The sequence below is a fragment of the Schistocerca americana genome, chromosome 6 (genome assembly GCF_021461395.2).
Source record: "Schistocerca americana isolate TAMUIC-IGC-003095 chromosome 6, iqSchAmer2.1, whole genome shotgun sequence".
Taxonomy (NCBI): Eukaryota; Metazoa; Arthropoda; class Insecta; order Orthoptera; family Acrididae; genus Schistocerca; species Schistocerca americana.
In genome coordinates this window covers 532405894-532432777 of record NC_060124.1, presented here as the reverse complement: position 1 = coordinate 532432777, position 26884 = coordinate 532405894, and the positions used below count along the sequence as shown (strand labels likewise).

Below are 26884 nucleotides of genomic sequence, written 5' to 3'. Positions count from 1 at the left end.
GCAGTGCTGGTATAGCAATAACCCTATAGAAATTTTGGAGAGTATATCTCTGTGGACTTCCTTCCCCAGTATTCTCAGTACAGTTCCACAGAAATCTATTTTGTACTTCATTGTTTTCCCGTCCGTAATACTGTCCCCCAAATATTTAAAAGTATTAACTTGTTCTGCGGTCTGCATGTCAGTTTCAGTCCTAATAACGTTAATTTTTGGCAGTTCATTGACTTTTCCATAAGGAATTTATTCCACGCGGTTAGACAACCACTGGAAATATATACTTATATGGATATGGCGTCTGTTCTTTCGGACATATCCGAAAGAACAGACACCGTATCCCTGTAAGTATATAGTTCTGGCAATACCGGTCATGACCTCCTTCTTCTATGCGGATGCACACATGTTCCTCGAACTCTTACGACACTTGGTAAGAATGTCTTCCACGAGTAATGAGTGTGTTGAGGTGGGACACTACGAACGTAGTGTGTGGACATACAAGGTGAGAATGTGGGTCTCGCGGGAGGCGTGCGCGATATAGTCCCCGCAGTCGCATTGTCCTCTGTGCCCTGAGTGGCTCAGATGGATAGAGCGTCTGCTGTATAAGCAGGAGATCCCGGGTTCGAGTCCTGGTCGTGGCACACATTTTCAACAGCCCTCGTTGATACATATCAGCGCCCGTCAGCAGCTGAAGGTATTACTATAATTCTAACCACAAGAAAATTTTGCTGCGATGTTTTGAGGAGGTTGAGGGAAGATGCTAGCTGCGAACAGCTTGAGAGATGGGACAAGAAGGACTGGTAGCTGCCTTATGATAATGTATCTGCATACCCTTCGCTCATTGTGGGGAAATCGTGGCTATATACAAATTTTGAACACGATTCAGCCAGCAGACATCCAAGGCTACTTTCAACACACTGCATGCGTGCGCGAGCAGACTACTTGAACTTGACATTAGAAATTAAGATATATATAAGGTTAGATGTCTGATTCTTATGCGTACATTACGAAAGCTCAGCAAAAAGGCCGCTTACCGTCTAGGATGCGCACACAGTTGGTGTTGTTGGGGTAGGTGTTGGGGAAGTAGGGCGACCGGAGGCTGTTGTCTTCGGGGTTGCCCTCGGTGAAGTCCCGGCAGCGAATGTCGTTCTCCTCGTCGGCGGAGCGCCTGCGGTGCGTCTTAACGAGGCCGCCGTCTCCTGCGGTGGGGACGAGGTCGCGGCCGGCCGGCGTCACTGCCGCAGCCGTCGACGGCGTGGGGAAGGGGTGGTGGCGCGGTGGCACCGGCGGCTCACCACCTGCGGCATCGCAAAGCGCGCGTCCCAGTTAGGCAGGTTGGTAGCTGCGTGGCAACCTCCACGAATGCATGCATTCACTCACTCATTCAGTCACCATTCAACCATCATGTACCTTAGCTATAGTCGAGAAGGAGAAACTTCATTGATGCGGATCAAGTCAAGGTATGGATTAATACAAGACGAAAACATCACAGAAGCTCTGCCTGCTTAATGGTTTTCAAGCTTGTTGTTAGTCTGAAGACTACTTTGAAGCGGCTCCATCCTGTGCAAATCACTTCATCTCACCGTCTGTAATATGCTCACTGTATTTACCGCTTTGTCTTGTAAGACGTCGTGGTCTCCTGACCTTCATTGCTTACATACTCCGCCCTCACAGTCATATTCCGCACATCAGGACGTTTCATTTGATCCCAAACTCGATCAGATAAAGTCAATGTTGTATGAATTCATGTGAACGATATGCAAATAACTAGTAAATCGCAAGTGCGCACCAAGATTTCCAGATTGGTCGCCTTAAACGAAACGTCATTCTCCCGTTTTAGAAGAGCAATGCTGATTGGCAGGCGATATTCCTGACACCTTGAGCTGAAGGTGTAATGGGAGAGACTGGAAGATATACCCCTTCACGTCTGGTGTGGAGAGGGGCCGTTCCGTTGTCGGTCTTTGAGCGAGAACACATAACGAGAGCGTGTGCGCTTGTACGTGTACTCAAAGAGTGAGGAACAAGTCTCTCCTCAGTACTTCACTGGGAGAGCACCTCTGTCGAGAGCAAATCGGAGTGCGACTCTATATTGAGTCCTTCCGATTAAGTGTTGTTCGAAGCAGCTTGAACAGGACAGAGAAGCATGGAGAGCTGCATCAAACCAGTCTCAGGACTGAAGACCACAACAACAACAACTATGTTGGCTGCCACACTTATTGTGTGGTGTGAACAGACAGTTTTAGTTAGGCACCTGCAAACGAATTTTTGAGTGGCATTGCGGTGGACTGGTTATCTGACCAGTGTACCACGCCGATAGTTAGACTAGGGTTGAATAGGAGTCCTTGACTTCATCTAGGCGTAGGGAGAGTTTGATTGGTGATGGTCAATTCACACAGAACGAGAGTTATCTTATTTGTCAACAGCGAGCGGCGCAGACAGGAGACATCACAGCTTACCGTATTGTGCGCTACAGCTCTTGCGAGCCCCATATTTCCTCCACAACAGTACACTTTACTGCATTTCACACGCGACAACCTCGACTGTACCTAACAACATTCTAACCGATAATTATTCAAGTTGAGTAGGCGCAGCTCTCAGCCATTCTGCCATGTCAATAACAATCTTAAACTTTGTATAGGAATTTCATTAGCGGATCCTATCGTTAAGAGGTAACTTCACATTCTGAAAAGAGCCCGGAAATAACTTGTTCAATTCATAACTAAAAGTGCCATTGTGATTACTCAGAATTTTTGCAAATTAAATAACAATTTTCGTTAGTTTCATGTTTTTCTTGCACTAACTAGCACTATTCCAGTACCCAAGTATCCCAGTAGTTACATAAGAAATTTTGTGAATTTTTGTGTCATTTCCTTACAGCGGAAGACTCCAGAAGATATTTATTGCTGAAAGTTTTTCAGGCATTTCTCTTTAGAACGTTAGGAGCGTCTGTCTGTCTTCTGTAATAGTGTGAGGGTGGAAATTGCATCTGACAGGAACCACAGGGTAAAGGGTACATCTCAGATTAATCCGTTGCGCAGAATGACAGAATAGCACCCACACGTCGCTCACAGTCTCACTGCACAATTTTGACCCCACTTATTACCTCCTTTGTCAAATTCACGAATTCCTGATGCCTTACATATGTACTCATGGCGTGCCCAATGGTAAATAACGTGTGTGAGCACATGCATTCTTGTGGTTGTGGTTGTTGTGGTCTTCATTCTGGACACCGTTCTCATGCAGCTCTCCACGTTAGTCCGTCTTGTGCGAATCTCTGCTGCAACCTACATCAACTTGAACTTCCTTACCGTACTCAGGCCTTGGTCTGCCTCAACAGTTATTTATCCCCACCATTCGTTCTGCTACCTTTATGACTAAGGACGTCTATCAACCGACCCCTTCTTTCTGTCAAGTTGTGCTGTAAATTTCTTTTTCCTTAATTCGATTAATTATCTCTTAGTTAGTTGCTCTAACTACCCATCTGAACTTCAGACTTCTTCCATACCACTAAATTTCCAAATATCAATCAGTCTTCCTTTCATAATGTGCCATTTTTAAACATTGCGTTATATCCCTAGAGTTTTTTTTCTACGTATGATGATAACAATATAGATTTTCAAATATTTCGGCACACATTGCGACTATAAGTGTTTTATAATTCCGGCTTACTGTTACAAACGGTACCCTTACTCTCTTACTCTCCTGACCCCACAAAACGCAGTCGGTTTATGGTCTCGTGAAGTAGCCCCTTCCACAGTGCTCTGTCTTCGCCATCTTCTTTCCTTGTCCCCAATACCAGGAGAACGTTGGCAACCTGGTCTCCCCATCTCATTTTCGGTCTGCCTAGAGGTTTTCATCCTTCCAGCTTATTCTCTGATCCCTCCTCTTGTCTATAGGCGTGGCCGGCCCATCTCAGTCTTTTTGTCTTGGCTTCTGCAACTACATCTGGTTCGTTCTATAGCTCCCTATTCTTTCTTCTTCGCCATTCTCCTCCCTCAAAGATTGGTCCAAATATCTTTCACAGGATTTTATTTTCAAAAACTTTTATCTTTCTCTCCGTGTATTTATCTATTCTCCACATTTCTCCCCCATATAGGTACACCGTGCTGATTATGGTTTTACATATTCTTACTGTGGCTGACCTTGAAAAAATTTTAGATGACAGCAGTTCAGTGAGTGAGTATGATGCTCTGGATGCAGCATGATCCTCGCCTCTAGGTCTTGTTTATAATTTTTTTTTTGTTTACTACAACCTCCAGACATTTGAACTCATCTACCTCTTCAAATATGTGATTATCGATCAGAAGATTTCCCGTCTTTTGTTTTGCAATTTCTTTCTACTCTCATGAATTTTGTTTTCTCATCACTTACTTGTAATCCAGCTTCCTTCACTTTTTGAAAGAATGTTTTTTCCAGTATTTTAAGGTGATACGAATTTTCAGCGATTAGTGCCAGTACGTTTATTACGAACGGTATCAGGCTAGATTCTCGTTGCACTCTGTCACAACATTTACGATCCGTATTCTACTAGAACTTTCACAGTCAAATCACGTTAATGTGACCACCCCCTAAATTTGACGTCAACGTGCAATAATTACTCACAGACGGTCAATGGTAGCAAGAGCAGGTGCTAGATATGAAAAGAGTGTCTGGGGGACGTGGCAAACAGTGCTGTCGCTTCGTGCCATGGGTGGAAGCAATTCATGTTCAAATGGTTCAAATGGCTCCAAGCACTATGGGACTTAACATCTGAGGTCATCAATCCCCTAGACTTAGAACTACTTAAACCTAACTATCCCAAGGACATCACACACATCCATGCTCGAGGCAGGATTCGAACCTGCGACCGTAGCAGCAGCGCGGTTCCGGGCTGAAGCGACTAGAACTGCTCGGCCACAGTGTCCGGCTTGGAAGCATTTCCGAAATCTCTAAGTTTGTAAGCTATCCGCGTGCCATCATGGTTCAGGTATACCGTGCATGGAAAAATGGCTCTTTCCAAAATAGGCGCCGAAGCAACCAAGGGCCATAGGTGACAGGGGCGAACAACGGCTGCGCAGGCAAGTAAGGGCGAATAGACGTGCACCTGTTGACCAACTGACCTCCCACATAAGCGGCTACTAACCCTGTCTCCCCGAAGACCGGTCAGCGACCGTTGCTGCGTATAGGCCCCCACGGCAGGTGCCTGATTCATACACCCATGCTGACTGCTGTTCATCAGCGATGAAGGATGGAATCTGGAGTCCAGCATTACAACTGTACGTCCACTGAGTGGCGACAGGGGGCCTTTTCAAGCAAACCATTTTATATGCTCTATCAGACAGAAGCCCTTTGGCGCATAACGTCTGAAAGCAAACGACCTGCAACCAGGAGTGGGCTTTAGGGCATGGGGAATGTTTTAATGGAATTACCTACGTGATCTCGCCATTCTGGAAGGCACAATAGATCAACACAAGTCTGCTTGTATCCTTGGGCACGATGTCGGCCTCCTATTCACTGTTCCTAACTCCGGGCACGATCCCATCTACCAGCAGGATAATGCAACGTGTCACACAGCTCACAGTGTAATCACTTGGTTCGAAGAGCACCAGAATAAGTTTATCGTACTCCCCTGGCCACGAGACTACCCATATTTAAGCTCAACAGAGAATACGTGTGACCACTTTGATCGCAGTGGTAGCGGCATGGATTCTCAACCGAGAAACCTAGCATAGCCGGCCACAGCAATGGAGTTGTGATGGCTCCACATCCCACACGGTACCTCCCAGAAACTCACCAACCCTCTTCCTCTATGTCTCTCAGTGATCCGTGCTGCAAAAGGAGGATATTTAGGCTTTTGACAGGCGGTCACATTAATGTGACGGGACAGTGCAATAATCACTGCACTGCTTGGTGATTTTCTCACGCTTTTTGGTATTTGTTTTTTTCTAGTCTTAATTCCGCAGACTGGTTTAATGCAACTCTCTACCTTGTGTATCCCGCACAAGCTGCTTCATCTCCGAATAACTGCCGCAACGTACATCCACTTGAACCTGCTGAACCTTAAGTATGTCTTTACGGGGAGCTAATGAAGGAACGTCCGTGACCACAGACGTTTTTTGTCGTCGTTCTGGTTTGGAGTCCGAAGACTACTTTAACGAAGCTTTCCGTGCTAGTCTCTCTTCCGCAAACCTCTACTGCAAACTACATCTGTTTGAACTTGCTTTTTCTGTTCAGGCCTTCATCTCCATCTACAATTCTTACCCCCGAAATTCTCTCTTCCACCTCGATGACTCAAGTTATGTCAAAAGATTCCTTCTTTCAGTCAAGTTGTGTCATACATTTCTTTTCCCCCAGTTCGAATCCCAATCTCTTCATTAGTTGCTGTATCTGCAAATTTCATCTTTAGCATTCTTCTATAGCACCACATTCCTTTTACATGTTCCATTTTGTACATGGTATAGTATCCTAACAATTTTATTCTAGGTGTGATGAGTAAGATATTAATTTTTTAATATTTCAGCACAAATAGCTTGTAATGATACATGTTTTACACTACCTTGTTACTGTTTGTGGACCGTATCGGACAAAATTCTGCTTGCAAACTCTAGCAACATTTCTTGTTGGAATACTACTAGAACTTATTACATTTGCAGAAATTATCAGACTCCGCTACTTCATCACTACAACGGAAACAAAGATTTAAATAAAAGTTTGCCTTAACATTTTATTCTAAATATGAACTGATTTGTGTGCTGTCATAGTAAAAACTTGTCGCTTGCGTAAGTCAATGGCTAACAGCGCTGCTTCTCTAGTACTTTATATTTTTTTTATTACATTAATGACAGACGATCTGCTTTATATCTATGTCCATTTATAAACAACGCTAACCAGGAACAGACACCGACTCTTTCATCTTCTTTCAGAAAACGAGCCAACACCGATAACAAGAAGTTTCAGATACAATTTCGATTGGTAGCAGTCGCTGCCAGGAACTACATAAAATATGTTTATAATATACAGTTATACGGCAGGCTCTAGAGTGGTCACCATCGAGTTCTGTGGCCTTACGCCATCGTTGTGTAAAAGCCTGTATTCTCTGTCGCAAAAGCCATTCTCCTGAGCTCGCAGCTTAATTTCCGCTCCACGAATTACGAAAATCATTTTGTACAGTTACGTTGTTGCCTCTGTATGTGTAACAATCTCTTCAGACTGAGCAACAACTTTGTCACCTAATGCATCATCGCTGTTGTTGTATGCAGATTAATAAACGGCGATAATTTCGTCGTTAGTAATCATACCGTACTCAGCGTCAGTGTCATTTATGTCACTAACGCAAGTGTTGAACATCCTATAATGTGTGGAAATGCTTCAACGATATCATTTTCAACACTTCTCTATGAAGTGCATCTAACTTTGAGACCGTTGTCACGACCACCTATCCTCTCATCCATGCCATTTCACTCAAGTAACAACGGCGGAATTACCTTAAAGGGATACTCAATATTAAGTTGTTTTCTGAATCCGTGTCACAATCCGTGAATTTCATTAATTTGATGAATTTTTGTTGTCTATTGCTGCCGCTATTGTTTGCAGATCATCGGTTACTGCACTGTAAGAGGCAATCGAATGAAAACGAGACATGCGAAAAAAGTAAGTAAACTGGTATTGTATTAAATTGAACTGCCGACCTAAAAACGACGGAGAGGCTTCGTCCCTGCCGTAGCCTTCAGTGGTACACAACCCCACAACAGGCTACAGCAGTCCACTCACCCCACGGCCGCCCCACAGCGAACCCAGGGTTATTGTGTGGTTTGGCCCCCAGTACACCCCGCGGGAACGTTTCACACCAGACGAGTCTAACCCCAATGTTTGCGTGATTGAGTAATTATGGTGTACGCAGTAATCGCCGACATAGTGTAACTGAGGCGGAATAAGGGGAACCAGACCGCATTCGCCGAGGCAGATGGAAGAACGCCTTACAAACCATCCACAGACTGGCCGACACACCGGACCTCGACACTAATCCGCCGGAGAGCAGTGCGTTAGACCGCACGGCAAACTGGGTGGGCTAAACTGCTTATTATTTAAAAAGGAATTAGAAGAAATGGTTGAAATGGCACTGAGCACTATGGGACTAAACTTCTGAGGTCATCAGTCCCCTAGAACTTAGTACTCCTAAAACCTAACTAACCTAAGGACATCACACACGTCCATGCCCGAGGCAGGGTTCGAACCTACAACCGTAGCGGTCGCGCGGATCCAGACTGAAGCACCTAGAACCGCTCGGCCACAACGACTGGCCAAAGGAATTACCACGTTAATACATTTCTCTCACTGAAAGCCAAGACGGTAAATGTCTCCACAGAAAAACGTTGGTGGTTGCCTACAGAACAAGGTTCTACACAGTGCGTGCACCTCCGAAGCAACTCTACGGCCACGAATATGTTTCTTCAGGGTTCCAGAGATATGGAAATCTCATGGGCAGATATAGGACTGTGTGGAGGAAGTGTGTGGTTCGCCCGCGACATTTTTGATCGTACTCGAAATAACAGTCACGCCAGTTCCGGGGAAGTCATGCTGACCTATTTCCTTAACAATTGATCACTGACTTGCTGGGACACGACGCCGCAATTAACTTACAGCGGTACGTGGACACTTCGCAAAAATTGAAGTGCAATGTCTAGTTCAAATATCCAGGAAATTGACATACACTATCATTCTTTTGCACGATAAGGCCTGCACCCATGTCCGTTACTTTCACTGCCTGCCGGAGTGGCCGAGCGGTTCTAGGCGCTACAGTCTGGAATCGCGCGGTCGCAGGTTCGAATCCTGCCTCGGGCATGGATGTGTGTGATGTCCTTAGGTTAGTTAGGTTTAAGTAGTTCTAAGTTCTAGGGGACTGATAACCTCAGATGATAAGTGCCATAGTGCTCAGAGCCATTTGAACCTATTTCGCTATTTTCACCATCTCTGTCCACGCGTTTTCCTTATTTTTTTTGGAGTCGTCATGGGAGACCTTCGTAGCCTATGATTAACTTTGGACGAAGAGGCGAACGCTTGGACGTATGCACGGTTCCGTGTGTGACCGCAACTACAAACATTTTTTTCACAAAGGTGTTGATCGATTTTTCTCACAGTGGGATAAATATTTGAACAGTTGTGGCGATTACTTTTTAAATAAAGTTTACCTACTTTTTTCCCATGGGTCTCGTATTCATCTGACCACATATGTAATCCAAGTGCCTTTGAAATCCGGATTAATGTCTTCAACTTTTATAGTCCTGTCTTCCTCAGTTGCGTGTAATATTATGGTATATTAATAATTTTTACTTATGGACCGTCTGTAATATGTAGGAAATTGTCCACGCAACCTGTAAGTACAGTTCAAAACATTACTACTTAATAGGAAATACCAACCACCAGAACTGTTTATAACCTATAGGCACAATGACAAAAATGTAAATAAAATAGCTAACATATGTACATATTCCAGGTCACTGATGATGCCTTGCAGAAAATAAAGGCGAAACGCGTATGGCACTAAAATTGTGTTTTATTCAGTTGCTGTCAGACGGTCCATAAGTAAAAATTATTAATATACCGGATTAATGAGTTTCGAGAGGACGAGTTTCCACTTAATGTTCAACTATTTGGTACAATACTAAAAATGATGGAAGACACAGCGTTATGGTAGAATCTTAATTTAAATTTTAGTGTACTACGCAAGGCGTTCAACAAGTAATGTAACTTTTATCTGAAAGCGGATCCCTTTTTTTCGGAATTCAAGTACACCACATTATTTCCCACTCTTTTGGTACAAGATGCTGTTTTTCAACATAATCTCCGTTCCGTGTGACAGACCCACGCCAGCCTGCTGCGAGGTCCGTATGGCCGCATGGTACCATTCTAATGGTTGACGTTCGAGCCAACGTTGTGTTGCATAAACTCCCTCATCGTCCATCCATTGCTTCGCGAGGAGTGCATACTACACTGGGCCAAGCAGACGTAACACGGAAGGTGTGAGACCCCGGTTATGAAATGGATAAGGAAGAACGGTCAGAACCTGTTTTATGAGATGCTCTACAAACAAACTGCCACGATCAGCCTCGTAACGGGCAACCAGTTCCTCACAGATGTTCCTTCTGTGCTCTTTATGGTCTTCTGTTACGCGGTGAGGAGCCCAGTGGGCACAAGTCTTTGAGGACTACCAACAGACGTCCAGTCATGTAGCGAGGTGTTTGTGATCCGTCCATCACCTCGAATGAGAGTGTCCGCACGTTCCATCACTGCAGGAATCACAGTTGCGCACAGCCGGCGTGCAGGAGATCGGACATGTGCGCGCTCGGCCTTGTTGCGATGATGAGACACTCCTTGCACAACGACTCGCAGTGCTTTCGTTCACTGACAGGCCTTCGTTGACACTCTCCAATCGCCTGGAACTACCTGCGATGCTCTGGTTTTCCGTGGAAAGAAACAATGACAGCTCTCTGCATGAACGCACCCCCATTACAAACGCCAATTTGAAAGGTACATATAGCACCGTCATACTTGGGAAATTACACTACTGGCCATTAAAATTACCAAGAAGAAATGCAGATGATAAAGGGGTATTCATTGGACAAATATATTATACTAGAACTGACATGTGATTAAATTTTCACGCAATTTCGGTGCATAGATCCTGAGAAATCAGTACCCAGAACAATCACCTCTGGCCGCAATAACGGCCTTGATACGCCTGGGCATTGTCAAACAGAGCTTGGATGGCGTCTACAGGTTCAGCTGCCCGTGCAGCTTCAACACGATAACGCAGTTCATCAAGAGTAGTGACTGGCGTATTGTGACGAGCTAGTTGCTCGACCACCATTGACCAGACGTTTTCAATTGGTGAGAGATCTCGAAAATGTGCTGGCCAGGGCAGCAGTCAAACATTTCCTGTATCCAGAATGACCCGCACAGGACCTGCAATATGCGGTTTGCATTATACTGCTGAAATGTGGGGTTTCGCTGGAATCGAATGAAGGGTAGAGCCACGGGTCGTAACACATCTGAAATGTAGCGTCCACTGTTCAAAGTGCCGTCAATGCGAACAAGTGGTGACCGAGACGTGTAACCAATGGCACCCTATACCATCACACCGGGTGATACCCCAATATGGCAATGACGAATACACGCTTCCAATGTGTGTTCAACGCGATGTCGCCAAACACGGATTCGACCATCATAATGCTGTAAACAGAATCTGGATTCATCCGAAAAATGACGTTTTGCCATTCGTGAACCCAGGTTCGTCGCTGAGTACACCATCGCAGGCGCTCCTGTCTGTGATGCAGCGTCAAGGGTAACCGCAGCCATGGTCTTCGAGCTGACAGTCCATGCTGCTGCAAACGTCGTCGAACTGTTCGTGCAGATGGTTGTCGTCTTGCAAACGTCCCCATCTGTTAAGTCAGGGATCGAGACGTGGCTGCACGATCCGTTACAGCAATGCGGATAAGATGCCTCTCATCTCGACTGCTAGTGATACGAGGCCGTTGGGATCCAGCACGGCGTTCCGTATTACCCTCCTGAACCCACCAATTCCATATTCTGCTAACAGTCATTGGATCTCGACCAACGCGAGCAGCAGTGTCGCAATACGATAAACCGCAATCCCGATAGGCTACAATCCGACCTTTATCAAAGTCGGAAACGTGATGGTACGCATTTCTCCCCCTTATACGAGGGATCACAACAACGTTTGACCAGGCAAAGCCGGTCAGTTGCGGTTTGTGTATGAGAAATCGGTTGGAAACTTTCCTCATGTCAGCACGTTGTAGGTGTCGCCACCGGCGTCAACCTTCTGTGAATGCTCTGAAAAGCTAATCATTTGCATATCACAGCATATTCTTCCTGCTGGTTAAGTTTCGCGTCTGTAGCAATTTTAATGGCCAGTAGTGTATGTAACTATAGGAGTTGAAGCGGGAATATTTCATCGCTTCCCACAACAAAATCCGCATTTTTTTAAACCGAAACTATCCGAGAAAAAGGTATTGTATTACTTATTAAACGTCCCTCGTACAATCAAATTAAGACGTGTAAATAAGTGGTATGCTGAAGAGCGATATTGTTTTCTTTAGTTCAGTCCTGCGGCTCTCTGTACAGTGTTTCTAGTGAACAGTTACGTTCGTAAAGTGACATTTCTCACAAACACTCATTGAAACAGAATAACATCTCTGGTTTTAGATTAAGCTTATCCATCATCGATATTTTAGAACCCGTGAATGTAAATACATAAGATGGGCACTAACGGAAAAAAATCCGCTCATACTGTCGCAGAAAGTAAAAAACTGAATTTGCATCCATATGGACAGATAAACAATAGTCATGGCCGTACATTAAAACGTGTTCCATCTTCTTGTCACACAGCCAGCACCAAGCATTACGCTACAAATAATGATGTAACTTCGCAAACTATCTGAAGATGAACCTGAGAAGGTTCGAAAGCCGGTTCATGGAATAATAAATAATTATTCAAGAAAGTGACTGGTTGCCATTTTATGTATTTACATCTCTCGTTGTAATGCGCTTCACAGTGTCATGGGAACGTCTCTACTTCATTTTTACATCGTTTAATCTTAATCCCAATGGCAGAAATTTCATCTCTGATAGTATTTCGTAATGGGAAATTTTTAGTCCCGTAGAAAGTGCTTTTAAGTTTGTTCTCAAACGTACTACGGTCAGACTTTTTATTGTTGTCTTTGTTATAAAGCATCAGCCCCTGCTCACCTTCAGAATAATGGATTTACACCCTTAGGAAAAGAAAAGCATTTAATTCACCCTTTTGCAGGAGAGGTCTACGTTTCCAGTTTTCGCTCCAAGGAAGTATCTTCACATTAGTTTTTTTTTCCTTTCCTTTTAACTCCTAACAAGCATTTCCGCCTTCATCCGACGGACCCATGCAGAAGAAACCTCGAGAAAGCGCCGCCTTCAAAGCCACGAGCTTTTGATGAGGGAGGCAAAAATAGCGAAAGTTACGTGAGCTCGTGAGCTTGCCAAAAAGCGATGGCAGTTCATTCGCGAAATCTGCTTACTGGTAAGTACTGCATACCAACAGAATCCGGAACGAATCTCACTTTCAGCAATTATTTTCGTTTTACTACGTTAATTTGTATAATTATATAAAGAAATAAAATCACATAAAAGTAAAAAAGTCGCTGTGCCGGAGTCCCTTGTAGTTCACACCCCGTTCAGCCGCTTACGTCGTGAGGGTGAATATGGGCGCTAAAGTGGTTACTGATTGTTCCCGACTTATTTTTACAAAAATTGAGCATTGTTCAAATTTTTGTTTATTGTCATGAAAGTAAACAGAAACGCAATGTGAAGTACTCAGTGGTCTGTTTCCACGACACTGAGGGGAAAAGTGTGCCTACTTCAACGGCTGTATTTGTGTGAACTAAAGAGTGTCACCGACTACAACTGCCTATTCGGAACCAATCTCCTTTATCATGGAAAAGAGTGTCAAATATTGTACTAGCAAGAAAAGGAGAGCCATCTCATGGGAGTAATACTAACTTACGGGATGAGAACACGATGAAGCGAATATCATAGCTATAAAATACGTTAAGGCACCAGTAACAGAACAATAAATATGTAACCAATAAAAACGAAATTAATTTGGTCTCACTTGCTCTTTTTAAATGTGAAAGCACATTTTAAAACATTTTCTGTCGCAGAAGAAACAATTCCGATTCGTAAATTGAAATCGGTTCTATATGCATTGTTAATTGTATACAATTTCAGTGAAGAACAAAAGGTAATACATCCCATTACCAGGCAGACAGAGACAAAAATTAAATTTTTAATGCGATACCGGATGAATTCAGAATTCTTCTCCAAAATTAAATTACATACGGCGTGCGTTTGATTAGTTTTGCCATATAACAAAAATAATTTCGTTAAGGGAGATGGCTGAATAGACGGATATATGGACACAAAAGTGTTAAAGAAATCGGCGTACTAACAACTGCTCATTGCGAGACAGCGAAGCGTTGCGCTAATGAGATAAGTTGGAAGAGAAGCGCTTGAAGTCAATGGAACGCGTACATTCGTTCACGATTTGTGCTCTGCCAGAAAAAGAAAATCAACACCAATCGAAACTACTCTGGATGCCGGCCGAAGTGGCCGTGCGGTTCTAGGCGCTGCAGTCTCGAACCGCGGGACCGTTACGGTAGCAGGTTCGAATCCTTCCTCGGGCATGGATGTGTGTGATGTCCTTAGGTTAGTTAGGTTTAACTAGTTCTAAGTTCTAGGGGACTAATAACCTCAGGAGTCCCATAGTGCTCACAGCCATTTGAACCAGCCTACTCTAGATGCACTTGAGTTTTCAAGGCTGTGAATTTTTTCCTGCGACCCGTCATAACAGGGGACCAGACCCGGTGCTACTAATTGGAGCTGGAGTGAGGCAAGCAATCACCACAATCGCAGTGGACCTCTATCTGCAACATATTTCGATGAACAAGAATAGACGGTTGTCATCGGTAATTCGATCGATTCTAAAGCAAACCATCACTAAACACTCTAAGTAGATTTGCTGAAAGTTTACTGTTGCTTTTGGAGATATGTATAGTACAGTAAATAACTGTAATTACTTCGTATCTCCGGTTTTCTGCATTTAGTGACACTGTTGTGATCTTAGTAATTCCGAAGTCTAGTCTGATGCTACTGCTGTTCCCTACGAATATAAAACTGCTTACTGCACTGAATATTTGATTTCATTGTACGGTTGCAACCTCTCCTCTCACAAAAAACGCAGTTATAAAATTAACCATTCTCGGAACTGCAGATTGTGTCCTACCAATGTATGTATTATTTTAGTTTCGTTCTACAAAGCTCTTCTCTCTTCGGTTCTATACAGTAACTCTTTATTGGTTGTCCATTCAACTACCCAATCTTCATTGTTCTCCCTATAGCTTCTGTACTCTCGTTTTCTGTATTGATTATCCTTCATTTTCATTTTGATATGAGATTACCCTTCAAAGAAATATTTCCGAAAGATACCTGTTGATAGTTAAATTTAGCTTCAACGTACATATATATTCCTCTGAGGAAAGATTTTTGACGCTCTACATTTTATACATTCATTGTAACTTGAACTCTTCTGCGCTTCATATATGTACAATATTCTTATAGATGAGGAAGCGCCTAGTATATATGAGAATCAGTCTACATTTAAAGTAAAATGTCACACGGTAAGCTATGAAGTATAAAAGTACGCATATTTGCAGCCTAGGCACTATCACAGAGGTTAATACAATTAGTTGTCACAGCATGAAAAACAACTTGACGCAAAACCCAATGGCAGTCGACATACTAAGACAAAATACCATGTAAAGCGAAAGCTAAGAATATTCACAATTACGTTGTGGCCTAGGTTACACAGCAAATCTAAATAAAAAGATACGATTTGGATTCCTTGATATCACTTAACAGGTCGGCATTACCACAGTGAAACAAACCAACAAGGATCTCAAATCTTACTTAAGCAAGGGGAGTATAAGGCACTACCTTAACGACTTATCTATAGACAACAAAACATCTAAATAATAAGGCATAACAAGTGGTGTGGCGATAATGAACGTGGGTACGGAAAAAATAGAAGATAAAAAACTGTGCGTAGACCACCATGTGATCAAAGTTGAAGTCCATAAAGCGAGTAACATCATGTAACTCCATTAACACCAAAACACGTCTCTAGTATGATGTTCCCCATACATCTAAGCCGTCTGGGGAAGTAAGAACAATGCTGACATGGTGATAAACTATCTGGGGCTTAATCATACTCTTAAGATGTAGTCAAGACGCACGGAATTCCAACAGGTGAAATGGGGAATGTTTCAATTTGGGTCTAAAAATTCAACTGGCTAAAAGGTGCAAGCTGACAATAGATAACACCATTTCCCATTAAAAGGAAGCAATAGAATGCTTCACTGTCCTAAGCATAAAAGTAGCGTTGAAAATGCTAAGAAGCCGAAAACTTGCTCATTAATAAACATATGCTGCCTAGCAAGGGAGTCGACTACTATAAAGCGGACACAAAGAGTTGTAGAAAACAGGATCTGCGAGCTCATATTAAAGTGACATATTGCATGCCTCAGCTAAAGAATCAGTGCGTTATAGTAAGTATGAAAAATTAAATTCATACTAAGCTTCTTAGATAAAAAATATAGGAGAAGAAATGTATAATGTCAGAAACAATGGTCAAACATGAGGGCTAAAGTAACGTAGAGGTATATGAATATTTGCTGAACAAGAGTAATACATATCATCCAAAGAAAAGCCCCAAAAATAACAATATGAAATATACTAAAGTAAGTCCCAGAAATGACGTATTACTAGACAATGACGTGCCAAAATCATCACTTGTTATTCTAGCTAAAACAGTGTCATAGTTGTGACAGGGATCACCCCACTGGAATGTGGGTCGCTAACAAACTACATATCTCATCCACAGAACCGACCCTATCACGATGAAACTCATCTTAAGTCTACTATCGGCAAACGTGCATCGCCAAAGAAATGATAGAAGCGTAAAAAGTGACAGCTATCTAGGTATTCACAGTTACGATAATGACACCACCGCCCCCTATTATAGGTTACATGGATATCTCTTATGACAAGCACTTCTGCGGAACAGTCCCGCTGGACTACTGGTGGGAGCACCTGACAAAGAAATTCATGTGAAGGACAAAGTGGTCTGTAGTAAAAGAACGGCATATGTTGACCAATAATTGTAAAATGCTATGCAAAAACCTATTCGACCTCAAGTCATACTGCTTCAGGACAGGAAATACGGCAGTTCTAACTGAAACGAAATGTATTGATCCTACATATGCAGTAAGAAAACACGTAAGTTCTCCACTATTACTGAAGTCGACACATGATAATATATTATCAGATTACGGTAACACTACTGTTGATACTGAAAACAAAACGGAAGATCAGTAAAACTTAAAAATAAATCTTCAGCTTTCGCCCTACCCCATTTAATAGGCGTTAAAATAACAGTGTTAACGCGTATCCGTATTACATCTAGGTGGAGTCATCTCTATGAAAAGAATGTTACCGATCGTAATGCAAATACTACGTCACACCTCTTACAGTAAAATCGCTAAGGAACTGAGTCAGTAAAAATACAATAAGCATTCTACAAAACGCTATATCATGTGACGTATCGTGATGGAATCCTATCTGTGTCAAGATGTGTACAGTAATAACGTAAGTACGATACCTGAACCTAGCCATAACACTCCAGCGAGGCCACATAGGTGAAAAGCTAATACAATTCCACTATCCATTTCGTCATATCAGTAGCTACTACAGAGCACAAATTAGTCACCATACGCTTCTATCCAAATAAAGGAGTTTCTTGTATAGCGCCATAAATCACTGGATATCATGAATCCCAAACTAAAAGTACAAAGTCAAATCTGAAGTAGAAGTTCAACATGAACATCAAATCCATTCGTGCTGCACACCTACTTACCATTGTACAATCGCTTCACACGAAGACGCCACAGCAACTGAGCACACCTACAGTCTATGAACGTGGGCAAAGGTAGTGCCATAGGTGGCATTATCTTTGACCACGTTCATAGACTGTAGGTGTGCTCAGTTGCTGTGGCGTCTTCTTTTATCTTTTAACTAGGGTTAAAAAATAAAAGAAGACAGTCAACGGTAAGGATCGATACATCATAATATCGTAGACATGTAGAATGCATACTATAAGCAAACGCAACGTGAGACAGACTGCGGGAAGAAATAACACGCACAGATGCTATCCACATCATCTCCTTTCTAGATTCGAGAATTCAATTCACAACAGGTTGTGAAAAATTTCGAGAAAGAACATTCTTTGATTCCGTTTTTTCATTTAAAAGACTCCCATGTTCTTTCTTCGCATATACATAGATTACCATACCTTCAAGAACATCCATCATCCCACCTTTATCAGTGATGTGTAATACCTCTAGATTCTCATTAATACCTACAATGTCATCGTTTGTCGTTCGCAGGTGTTCGTTTAAAGTGGAATGCTCCATGGTACGCAGAGCTGTATGCTCTCGAAATCTTTCTTCGAAAGTTCTACCGGTTTACGCAATATACATTACATCACATTGATTTTGTAGATCCCAGACCTCAAAAATGAGGTGCCACTCGATGGAATGAGTGAGTGCCTTGGATAATGCATTTTTGCTAGTAAAGCCAACTTCAATGTTGATTTTACGGAATGCTTGTGCTACTCTGTAGGAAATAGAAGTATAAACTCCATGCTTGAGTGATTTTTTTATTCATCTGTAGTCAGATGTACAGAGACAGAATGCTGTGAACTGTTGTAAAAGGAGGTACCTTGGCAAAACTATGAGGAAAGAGACCAGACTAAATATTTTCACCATTTCGCGGCCCTGTCAGCAACTGTATAAATACTAATTTTAATAACCAACAGCCTCAGTTGCACCGTTTACCCAGAATTTACCTGGGTTTCAGTCGGGATAACCCAGCCTTCTTCTGAATAAAAGTAACTACCGTTTGTCCGGCAGAGTTCCAGTACAGCACTCATGGCTGTCGCATCGCGGTAGCGAAGTGGGGCCGAGGCAGTTTCAGATAAGTTTTTACAGACTGACGATAATTTATGGATTTGTAGTTTTAGCTTGACAATGTCCACTATGGACAAACGATAGTTACTTTTATTCTGAAGAATGTTGGGTTATCCCGACTGAAACCTAGGTAAATTCTAGGTAAATGGCGCAACTGAGGCTGTTGATTATTAAAATTTAAAAAAAATTGATAACTGTAACACTACACAATGTGGAGGCTAAGTCTGAGTCTTACGTATGGCAGTGAAAACTGGATTCTAAGATAAAACTTAAATAAAAAATTTAAAAAAGTTTAAAAACTAAAAAAATTAGTTTAATGTCCCACTATACATAATACAGTTCTAATATTTTGATCCAAGCATCGTCGCGTTGTGAGACAGCTGAGTAAATAATAATAATAGAAAAAAGAGTTAACAGCAGCTATTCTTTCTAGCTCAGCATAATTTCGTTAGTTCTGGGTGTGAGCCTCTTGTGTTTGGCTTCATCTACAGTCCTGCACGCCTCGCATCCACACCTCCAAATAGCTTACTTACTTATTATGTAATTACTTATTATATAAAATGAGTAAACCAATTCGTTTTTAATTAGCTCAATGTTGTTAAAGAATACAGTTGCCTATTTATTGCATATGATATTTTTACGTAAATAAGTACGAACTTCGTTTCACGCATTAATTTCTTTTACGAGGCGTATGTCCTGCAGTGGTTTGGTGATAGCATACTGAGCCACGCTTCACTGAACTATGAGCGTGATTCGCTCGGTGCGCGGTATGCGGAGTGCGGGCCGTGACCCAATGCGGTGACTCGAAAGCGCATTCGCGTGACGGCAGGACTGCTGACGGTTGTGTCTATATTGCAAACGTTTTAAGTAAATTAATTTGGTCTTAGACTCAACGATGAGATATTGTTGTTTTGATGTTTACCTATGTTGCCTACGTAGGTTATTGTATTTAAATTTCATACTTTCTCATTTTTAGATGTATTCTGGTTTTGTTTTATTTACTTAACGATCCGACAACGCGGCAACACTAGTATCAAGATATTACTATTTACATTATACTTAAAGGGGCAATATTCATTACGTCTTTTTATTTCTTAGAGACCTAAGGTTCGATAGCGAGTACTTTCTTTGTTCCATTGACTTTTGTATATTTCAGAGTACTGTTTGGCTTATTATTCCGTCATCAGGGAACAAGTGACTAGCGCCTGAAACTGATTCTAGTTCTTAGGTAACAAACATTATAAGCAATGGTACACTCCGCTTACACAGAGCGTTGGTCATCAAACTTGTTTGTTAATGTGGAAATTACAGTTTACACAATGGACTATGTTAAGTGCAATATATAATAAAACTACGCAATACTACAGGTTAAATCGTTCTAATGCTGAATTTTGTGAGGTCGTATGATGTTAACTGAGAAAATGTTAAACCGAGCACTCTTTATTTATGCTGTGCAACGAACTTGGTAAACTAAACTTTAGGTAATGGACGGTATTACACACAATAATAAAATTATAAAATCTTACAGTATTACAAGTTATATAGTTATGACGCCATTTCGAGGTTTTCTGGATCTCTTTCTAAATTATTTTAGTTTAAGTTTTATCTTTGCTTTTTAGCTGTATATTTTACCATCAGAAACGGTAAAATCGATACTCCATCCCCACATTCACATAAATACTTCGCAGGCGCCAAAGGGAAGTAGTTGTGAGCGTAGGTTACATCAAACAAAAAATTCCATAATATTTCACGATCTAATAACACTGCAGTGCAACTTTCCTCCAGGCTCGACAGGGATGCAGAAGCTATGGCTCGGTCTGTATTAGATGAGACTCCAGAGAAATGTTCTATAAGACATGCCAGAAACGCGCTGTCTACTGCTGCGTCTCGTTTCAACGAGACTGCACAGCAATATTCTTCTAGGCGTGGTAGGAATACAGAGGCTACAGCTTCCACTGTATTGAATGAGACTCCAGAAGAACGTTTTTCTTTTAATTTTTAGTTTAATTTTGTTTCATGCTTCTTGAACTCTATATTTTACTAGTACACACGGTAAGATCGACACTCAGTCCCAACATTAACACGAATACTTTGCAGACATCGGAATATAGATTAATATACAGATTAGTATGTATTTACCCGACTTGGGTAGCATAACCAATAAACAGTGGTGATCTAAACCGAGTAGGAAGAAAGTTGACCACCACTGCGTTCTCTTGCAATAGGCTGCCTAAACAATTAGCAAAAAAATCATTAAATTTAGTACTGAGCTGTAGATCTCAGAACTAAGCACAAACAAGACTGCGAGAGCATATGTTTATCTTTTACAGTGGTGTTACAATCCCCATTTTTCTGATTTTTAGATGCGATGAGTCGCCCGGACTCAAAAGGCAGAACCCATCTTTGTTGGTCAACCGTACCAGATAAACATATCGTCTCAAGTACTTTTATTAAAATTTTTTTCAATTATGCAGTCGGGTACCACGCACTTTACGTGGATCTTATGTATTACGTAGCGGGTATCAACAGAGCACGCTAGCGGAAAACATTTTTGCTTAAATTAGCTGATTAAATTTAAATGGTTGCAGAGGCTTTCATGGAAGAACCTTCCGATTAAATCAGCTTTGAAAATAAAAACTTGCTTTGAAATAGAACCTTTCGTTTGTGAGCTAGGATGTCCCAGACAGTTACACAGATAAACACACTAAACTTTTATCACCTCTCTGCTTGCATCAGGGGTTATAAAGGAGAAGAACTAAAATTGAAGCAGCTGAGGTTACTTCTTGACTTAACATAAATAGATACATTGCGAAGTGAAGAATAAGGCATAAACAACAATAACAGAGAGATTAATAATTGGCAAAATAATGGTGTGACCATATCAAGAGGATACCATCTGAGTACTTTCCATGGCACGCATTACATTTTAATCAAATGCAATACATATAATACGTTCAATGAGGAGATGGGGACAACCGTTTGTTAAGTCATTAGGTTTCGGAACGACCCAACACCCACTGCTAGAAATGGCAGAAGATAAGACAAGGTGTTAGTTACAGGACTGACATGTGTTCTGCAACAGCAGAGACATCACATGAAAGTCCCAAAAAATATTAGCAACCATTACAATACCATACGATTTTACGGATTGTACATCCATATCTTAGATAGCCAAAAGAATTTTTTTAAATAATTAAGAAATCTATTAAAATGTTCCAAAAACGCGGTTCTCACAATTCTGATGCCGTTCTGAATGTTCGGAGAACGTGTATCTTTAATGACCGAGTGTTTATACCTGAAGATGCGATTATATCATCGCGAACGGATTGTGTACAATGCTGTAATAAAGGAATTATTAACAGCTAATGCACCTACCTATCAGGACTGTTTCTTGGAAGATTTTAATATTTTTTAAAGAATATTTTTAAATTATTCCGTTAAAATACCAGTTTTGGAGCACAATCTTGCTGCAGTGTGATGAAGGTGAGCTGTGCCGGTTCGCATCGCTCAATAGATCGCTACATCGCGGTAGCGGGACCGATCTTCGGTGGTTCTTCGCGCTAGGAGCTTTGACCGGCACGAAGGTTGACAGACTGCATTGGGAGGATCACTCGCGGCGGGGCGCGAGGCTGGTTTACCTCCGCTATCTGGACCTCATCCCCCGAAGACGGTGTTTTGGTTTGGCTGTAGTGGCGATGGAACTCCAGAAACTGCCTGTGCCGAGAGTGTGAAGATTTTGAGGTCCACTTCCCTACGAATTTGTCAAACATTTTGGTGAGACTCCTCCTGAGGCTTCTGCTGCGACTTGTTTCTCCTTCCCGAAAGCTCTGCTGCGTTTGCTGTTTATGGGGGTTCGCTCTGAAAGACCTGAAGTTTACCTTAAAGGGAAGCTCCTGCGTTTCATTACAGACGTTACTTTTTGAAATGTGGGAAGGAGTGTGGTCTGCGTTGCAGAGCAGAGCTAGTGGAGATATATTAATGAGAACTGACAGTTTATATTGGTCATATTTCTAGTGGCTTACCGAGGACCATGTTGAGGGTTGAACTGTGTGTTGTTCTTCCTTTTAAATACAGTGAAGTCTAATTTAATCGAGTTTCTTTTCACTGTAATTATTTTATTTAGGTCATTGTAAACATTTCTGTACAGGATGGGCGTATGGGCAGGCGGTGGGAGTAATGGAATGAATAGGGTAATTTTTAGATAAAGGCCATTTATTGGCGAAATCATGTTGAAAGAGGTTACATAGGCCTTGGGAGGTGAGGGTGAGCCAGAGCGTAGAGTTTAGCGAGACATAGTTCGCGAACCTAACGAAAGTGGGTGTCTGCCAAAACGAAGTCCACAGTACCGCAGCCCCGGCAGAAGCGGGAGGTGTTCACTGCTACAGGGCGCGCATCCGACTCGCGGGTGAGCTAGAATACTAGAGAGCGGGCCCGGCGACGAGCGGCCGGGAATAGTCGACGTACCACACGGCTTCCTCCGCCCTGATTGGCCAGAATCGATAAAACTGTGAGGGCTGCATGCAATTTTCCAGAGCGTTGCCTGCTAAGCGACGCCTGGGGCGGCGTTACCTCGTAAGCACATGAGACAGGCGCGTGGCCAAGATGCCCTTCCTCGGTGCTGACTTCCTGTTGCTAGACCTTGGGACGAAAGAAATTACAGGCAGCTAACACTGCCGGCCGTGGCTTGGCCGCAATGGAAAAAATGAAGTTTCCGTTTGGAAGCTGATATAATAAAGTAAAATCTCCTACTGTCTGGATCATCCTTTACATTTCTATGGGGTTGTTAGTTGACCAAACCTGAGATTTTCTATTGTAAAATCTACTAAAACAAGAATCTACTTTTCCTTTGTACACACATCAAAAAAAGTTTTGCATCACCCCGTTTGCCGGAACTCATGCAGATACACGTTGACTGTGGATATCGTATCACAGACACAGCCCCTTTGACTGTTCAGAGATGTCACTAAACCCGCCCAACGATATAAACAACCATGTATGAGCAGCGCTCTATTAGGCGGAGGGGGTCCGACAGGCGACCAGCTCCAGTCATTCCACCAGGAAGGAGGTACACGGCTCGTTTTGCCTGTACTTCAACCATGCCTAGACGGTCAATACTGTAATTATGTCGAATGGACCGCTCAAGATGAGTGTCTCATATGCCTTCAACCAGACAATCGGAGACGTGTTTGGAGGCAACCCCGTCAGGCTGAACGCCTTAGACACACTGTCCAGCGAGCGCAGAAATACGGAGGTTCCCTGCTGTTATGGGGTGGCATTATGTGGGGCCGACGTAAGCCACTGGTGGTCACGGAAGGCACCGTAACCGTTGTGCGATACGTGAATGCCGTCCTCCGACCGATAGTACAACCATATCGGCAGCATACTGGAAAGGCATTCCTCTTCATGGACGACAATTCGCGACACCATCGTGCACATCTTGTGAATGACTTCCTTGAGGATAACGACATCGCTCGACTGGAGTGGCCAGCATGTTCTCCAGACATGAACCCTATCGAACATGCCTGGGACAGACTCAAAAGAGCTTGTTATGGACGATGTGAGCCACCAACCACTCTGAGGGATCTACGCCGAATCGCCGTTGAGGAGTAGGACAGTCTGGACCAACAGTGCCTTGATGAACTTGTGGACAGTATGCCACGACGAATACAGGCATGCATGAATGCAAGAGGGCGTGCTAGTGGGTATTAGAGGTACCGGTGTGTACAGCAACTTGGACCACCACGTCTGAACGTCTCGCTGTATGGTGGTGGAACATGCAATATTTGGATTTCATGAGCAATAAAAAGGGCGTAAATGACGTTTATGTTGATCTCTATTTCAATTTTCTGTGCGAGGTGATGCAAAACTTTTTTGTTGTTTGTCTGGAACCGCGAGACCGCTACGGTCGCAGGTTCGAATCCTGCCTCGGGCATGGATGTGTGTGATGTCCTTAGGTTAGTTAGGTTTAACTAGTTCTAAGTTCTAGGGGACTAATGACCTCAGCAGTTGAGTCCCATAGTGCTCAGAGCCATTTGAACCATTTTTTTTTGTTGTTTGTAGTTGTTACGGGCAGCCTAGTCAATCATATTTGACATCTGAGATTCTGTTGTTTACCTATTTGAAATAGGGGTTCTCATGTTATCAAATGCCGCCCGCTTCGTTACTTATGGCTAGTGTCTTTCTGCTAAACATGTTTGAAGTTAGCGAGTCTGATTTTCTTTAATTTGAAAACAGTGTTTAATGACTGTTTCTGCTGCATTATTAGTACAAGTAACTGCTTGCCGATTCGTATTGTGAGCACGTAAGCTTTATTGGGTTTCTTATCCCTGTAATGAGAGTGCTACCCAGTTGTTAAGTGCTTTGGTGCTTTTCACCATATTCGCTGATTGGGGAGATGCCTATTTTTTATTTAAGTATGGAACAATATTGTTAATATACGTTATGGATTCTGAACAACTACGTATGTTTCGTTTAGAATGGATTAAGTATGAATAACGTGCAATCTAAAACTTTTTTCATCCTCAGCATTAATTAATCGCTTTAGCTGTATATAGTCCTTTATTTTTAGATCACTAGAGGTTTCGCGGCACTAAAAGCCACATCTTCAGGGGAACTGATAACTGAAATATCAGAACTTATTGTAACTTTTTAGTTATATATTCACCTGAAGATGTCGCTTTTAGTGCCGCGAAACCGTTAGTACTGTAAGAATAAATGACTAAATACAGCTGAAGAGGTTTATTAATACCCAAGAGGCTTACTCATAGCTGTGGCTGCTTAAGCTCAAGGTTGCCTACAGAAACTTTGTTTTGTACGGCCAGTCGCCACTAGAGGCCAATGTTGGCGAATGTTCATAAGGAATCCTCCTTCAACAGCGAATAATGCACAGAGGAATTCAAAAGTTCCTTGACGTTTGTTGTGGAGGACGTCCGAAAATTGCTACTATAGGCAGAAACGTCGAAAAATGGCACAATGTGTTATTGGGTGATCAGAGAATAAACAGATACGAAACAGCTGTCGCCATAGGCGTATCAGAAGAAAGTGTTTCACATGAATGATTTACTATGATAAGGTTTTGTCGAAAATGGTGCAACATTTCTAGAATGCTGACGAAAAGCTAGAGTGCACGCGAATTTATCAGCAGTTTCCTGTCCTTAGAGAAAAACGTCGACATTGTTTTGTTTATTATTGTAGATGGGACACGAGGTCGCCTCTTCATACCAGAAACAAACGAGGAACACATTAGTGGACTGTATGTAACAGCCCCGCAGAGAAAAACGAAAGTTTTTCCACTTTGAAGGATATAGCCATTAATTCCTAGAATGAAAAATTGTTCTTGTATTTGATTATTTGATTCATCGTGGCTTTTCCTGTCTGGTTTGAAATTATCCGAGAACATACAAATACACTATGCGATCAAAAGTATCCGGCTGAAAATGACTTACAAGTTCGTGGGGCCCAACAACGATAATGCTGGAATTCAATACGGTGTTGGCCCACCATTAGCCTTGATGACAGCTTCGAGTCAGGTGCTGGAAGCTTACTTTGGGATAATATAATGAAATATGTGCCGCCCTTTCTAAGGCACTGCATTGTTACTAGTGTTCGAAGGTTAGTTCACAGTCTCCTGTAGTTCACGTTGAACGGGACCTGCCCCATCCACCAGCACAGCCGTGGGTGGCGAATTCAGACAGCCCAACCTGCCCGTCTGGTAATCCCGCCTGTCGTGGGGCTGAACTGTATCCACATAATTTCTCCTGGTTCTGAACTTATGTCACCAACAGACGTGCCGCATTGCTACTGTTAATTGTTACAAATCTGCTGCAATCATTTGAGATTTTACATTGAATGAGCGACTGAAAAATTTTATAATCGTTAAGGTTTTGAGTATTAATATGGAGCTTATCTGACTTCTGATACCTGTTAATGTTTGATAGATTACTTGTTTGTTTAAAAGATATTTTGTTGGCAATTCCTAATCTCATTTCCTCATTAATATTTGACAAGTTGTTTAATTTCTTACTTGGTTCTAAAAGGTATTTTACTGATGTTACTAGGTTGTTGACTGTGGAGGCTGCTTTGATGCCTTCTGGCCCAGCCCTACCTCGCAATAGCGTATTAAGCTGCTTTAGGGTAATCGCATTCTGTTCATTAAGTTCACTGGTAACATCTTTCGAGTTATGTTATGTGCTTACTACCTTGGGTACCTCTACGTGTCTCTCATTTTCGAACAACATAGACGAAGAGTACATTTTAACCGATCACTGGGCTTTCTGCCTACC

General features: G+C 42.3%; 1 protein-coding gene across 1 annotated transcript in view; it reads right to left on the bottom strand.

The window, feature by feature from the left end:
* Window positions 1-1005: 1005 nt before the first annotated feature.
* Window positions 1006-26884, bottom strand: part of LOC124620266 — a 141398-nt gene continuing 115519 nt past the window's right edge. Inside the window, exon 2 of the mRNA XM_047146934.1 lies at window positions 1006-1289. Within this exon, the coding sequence (XP_047002890.1) occupies window positions 1006-1289 (284 nt within the window). The remainder of the gene's footprint in view (window positions 1290-26884) is intronic.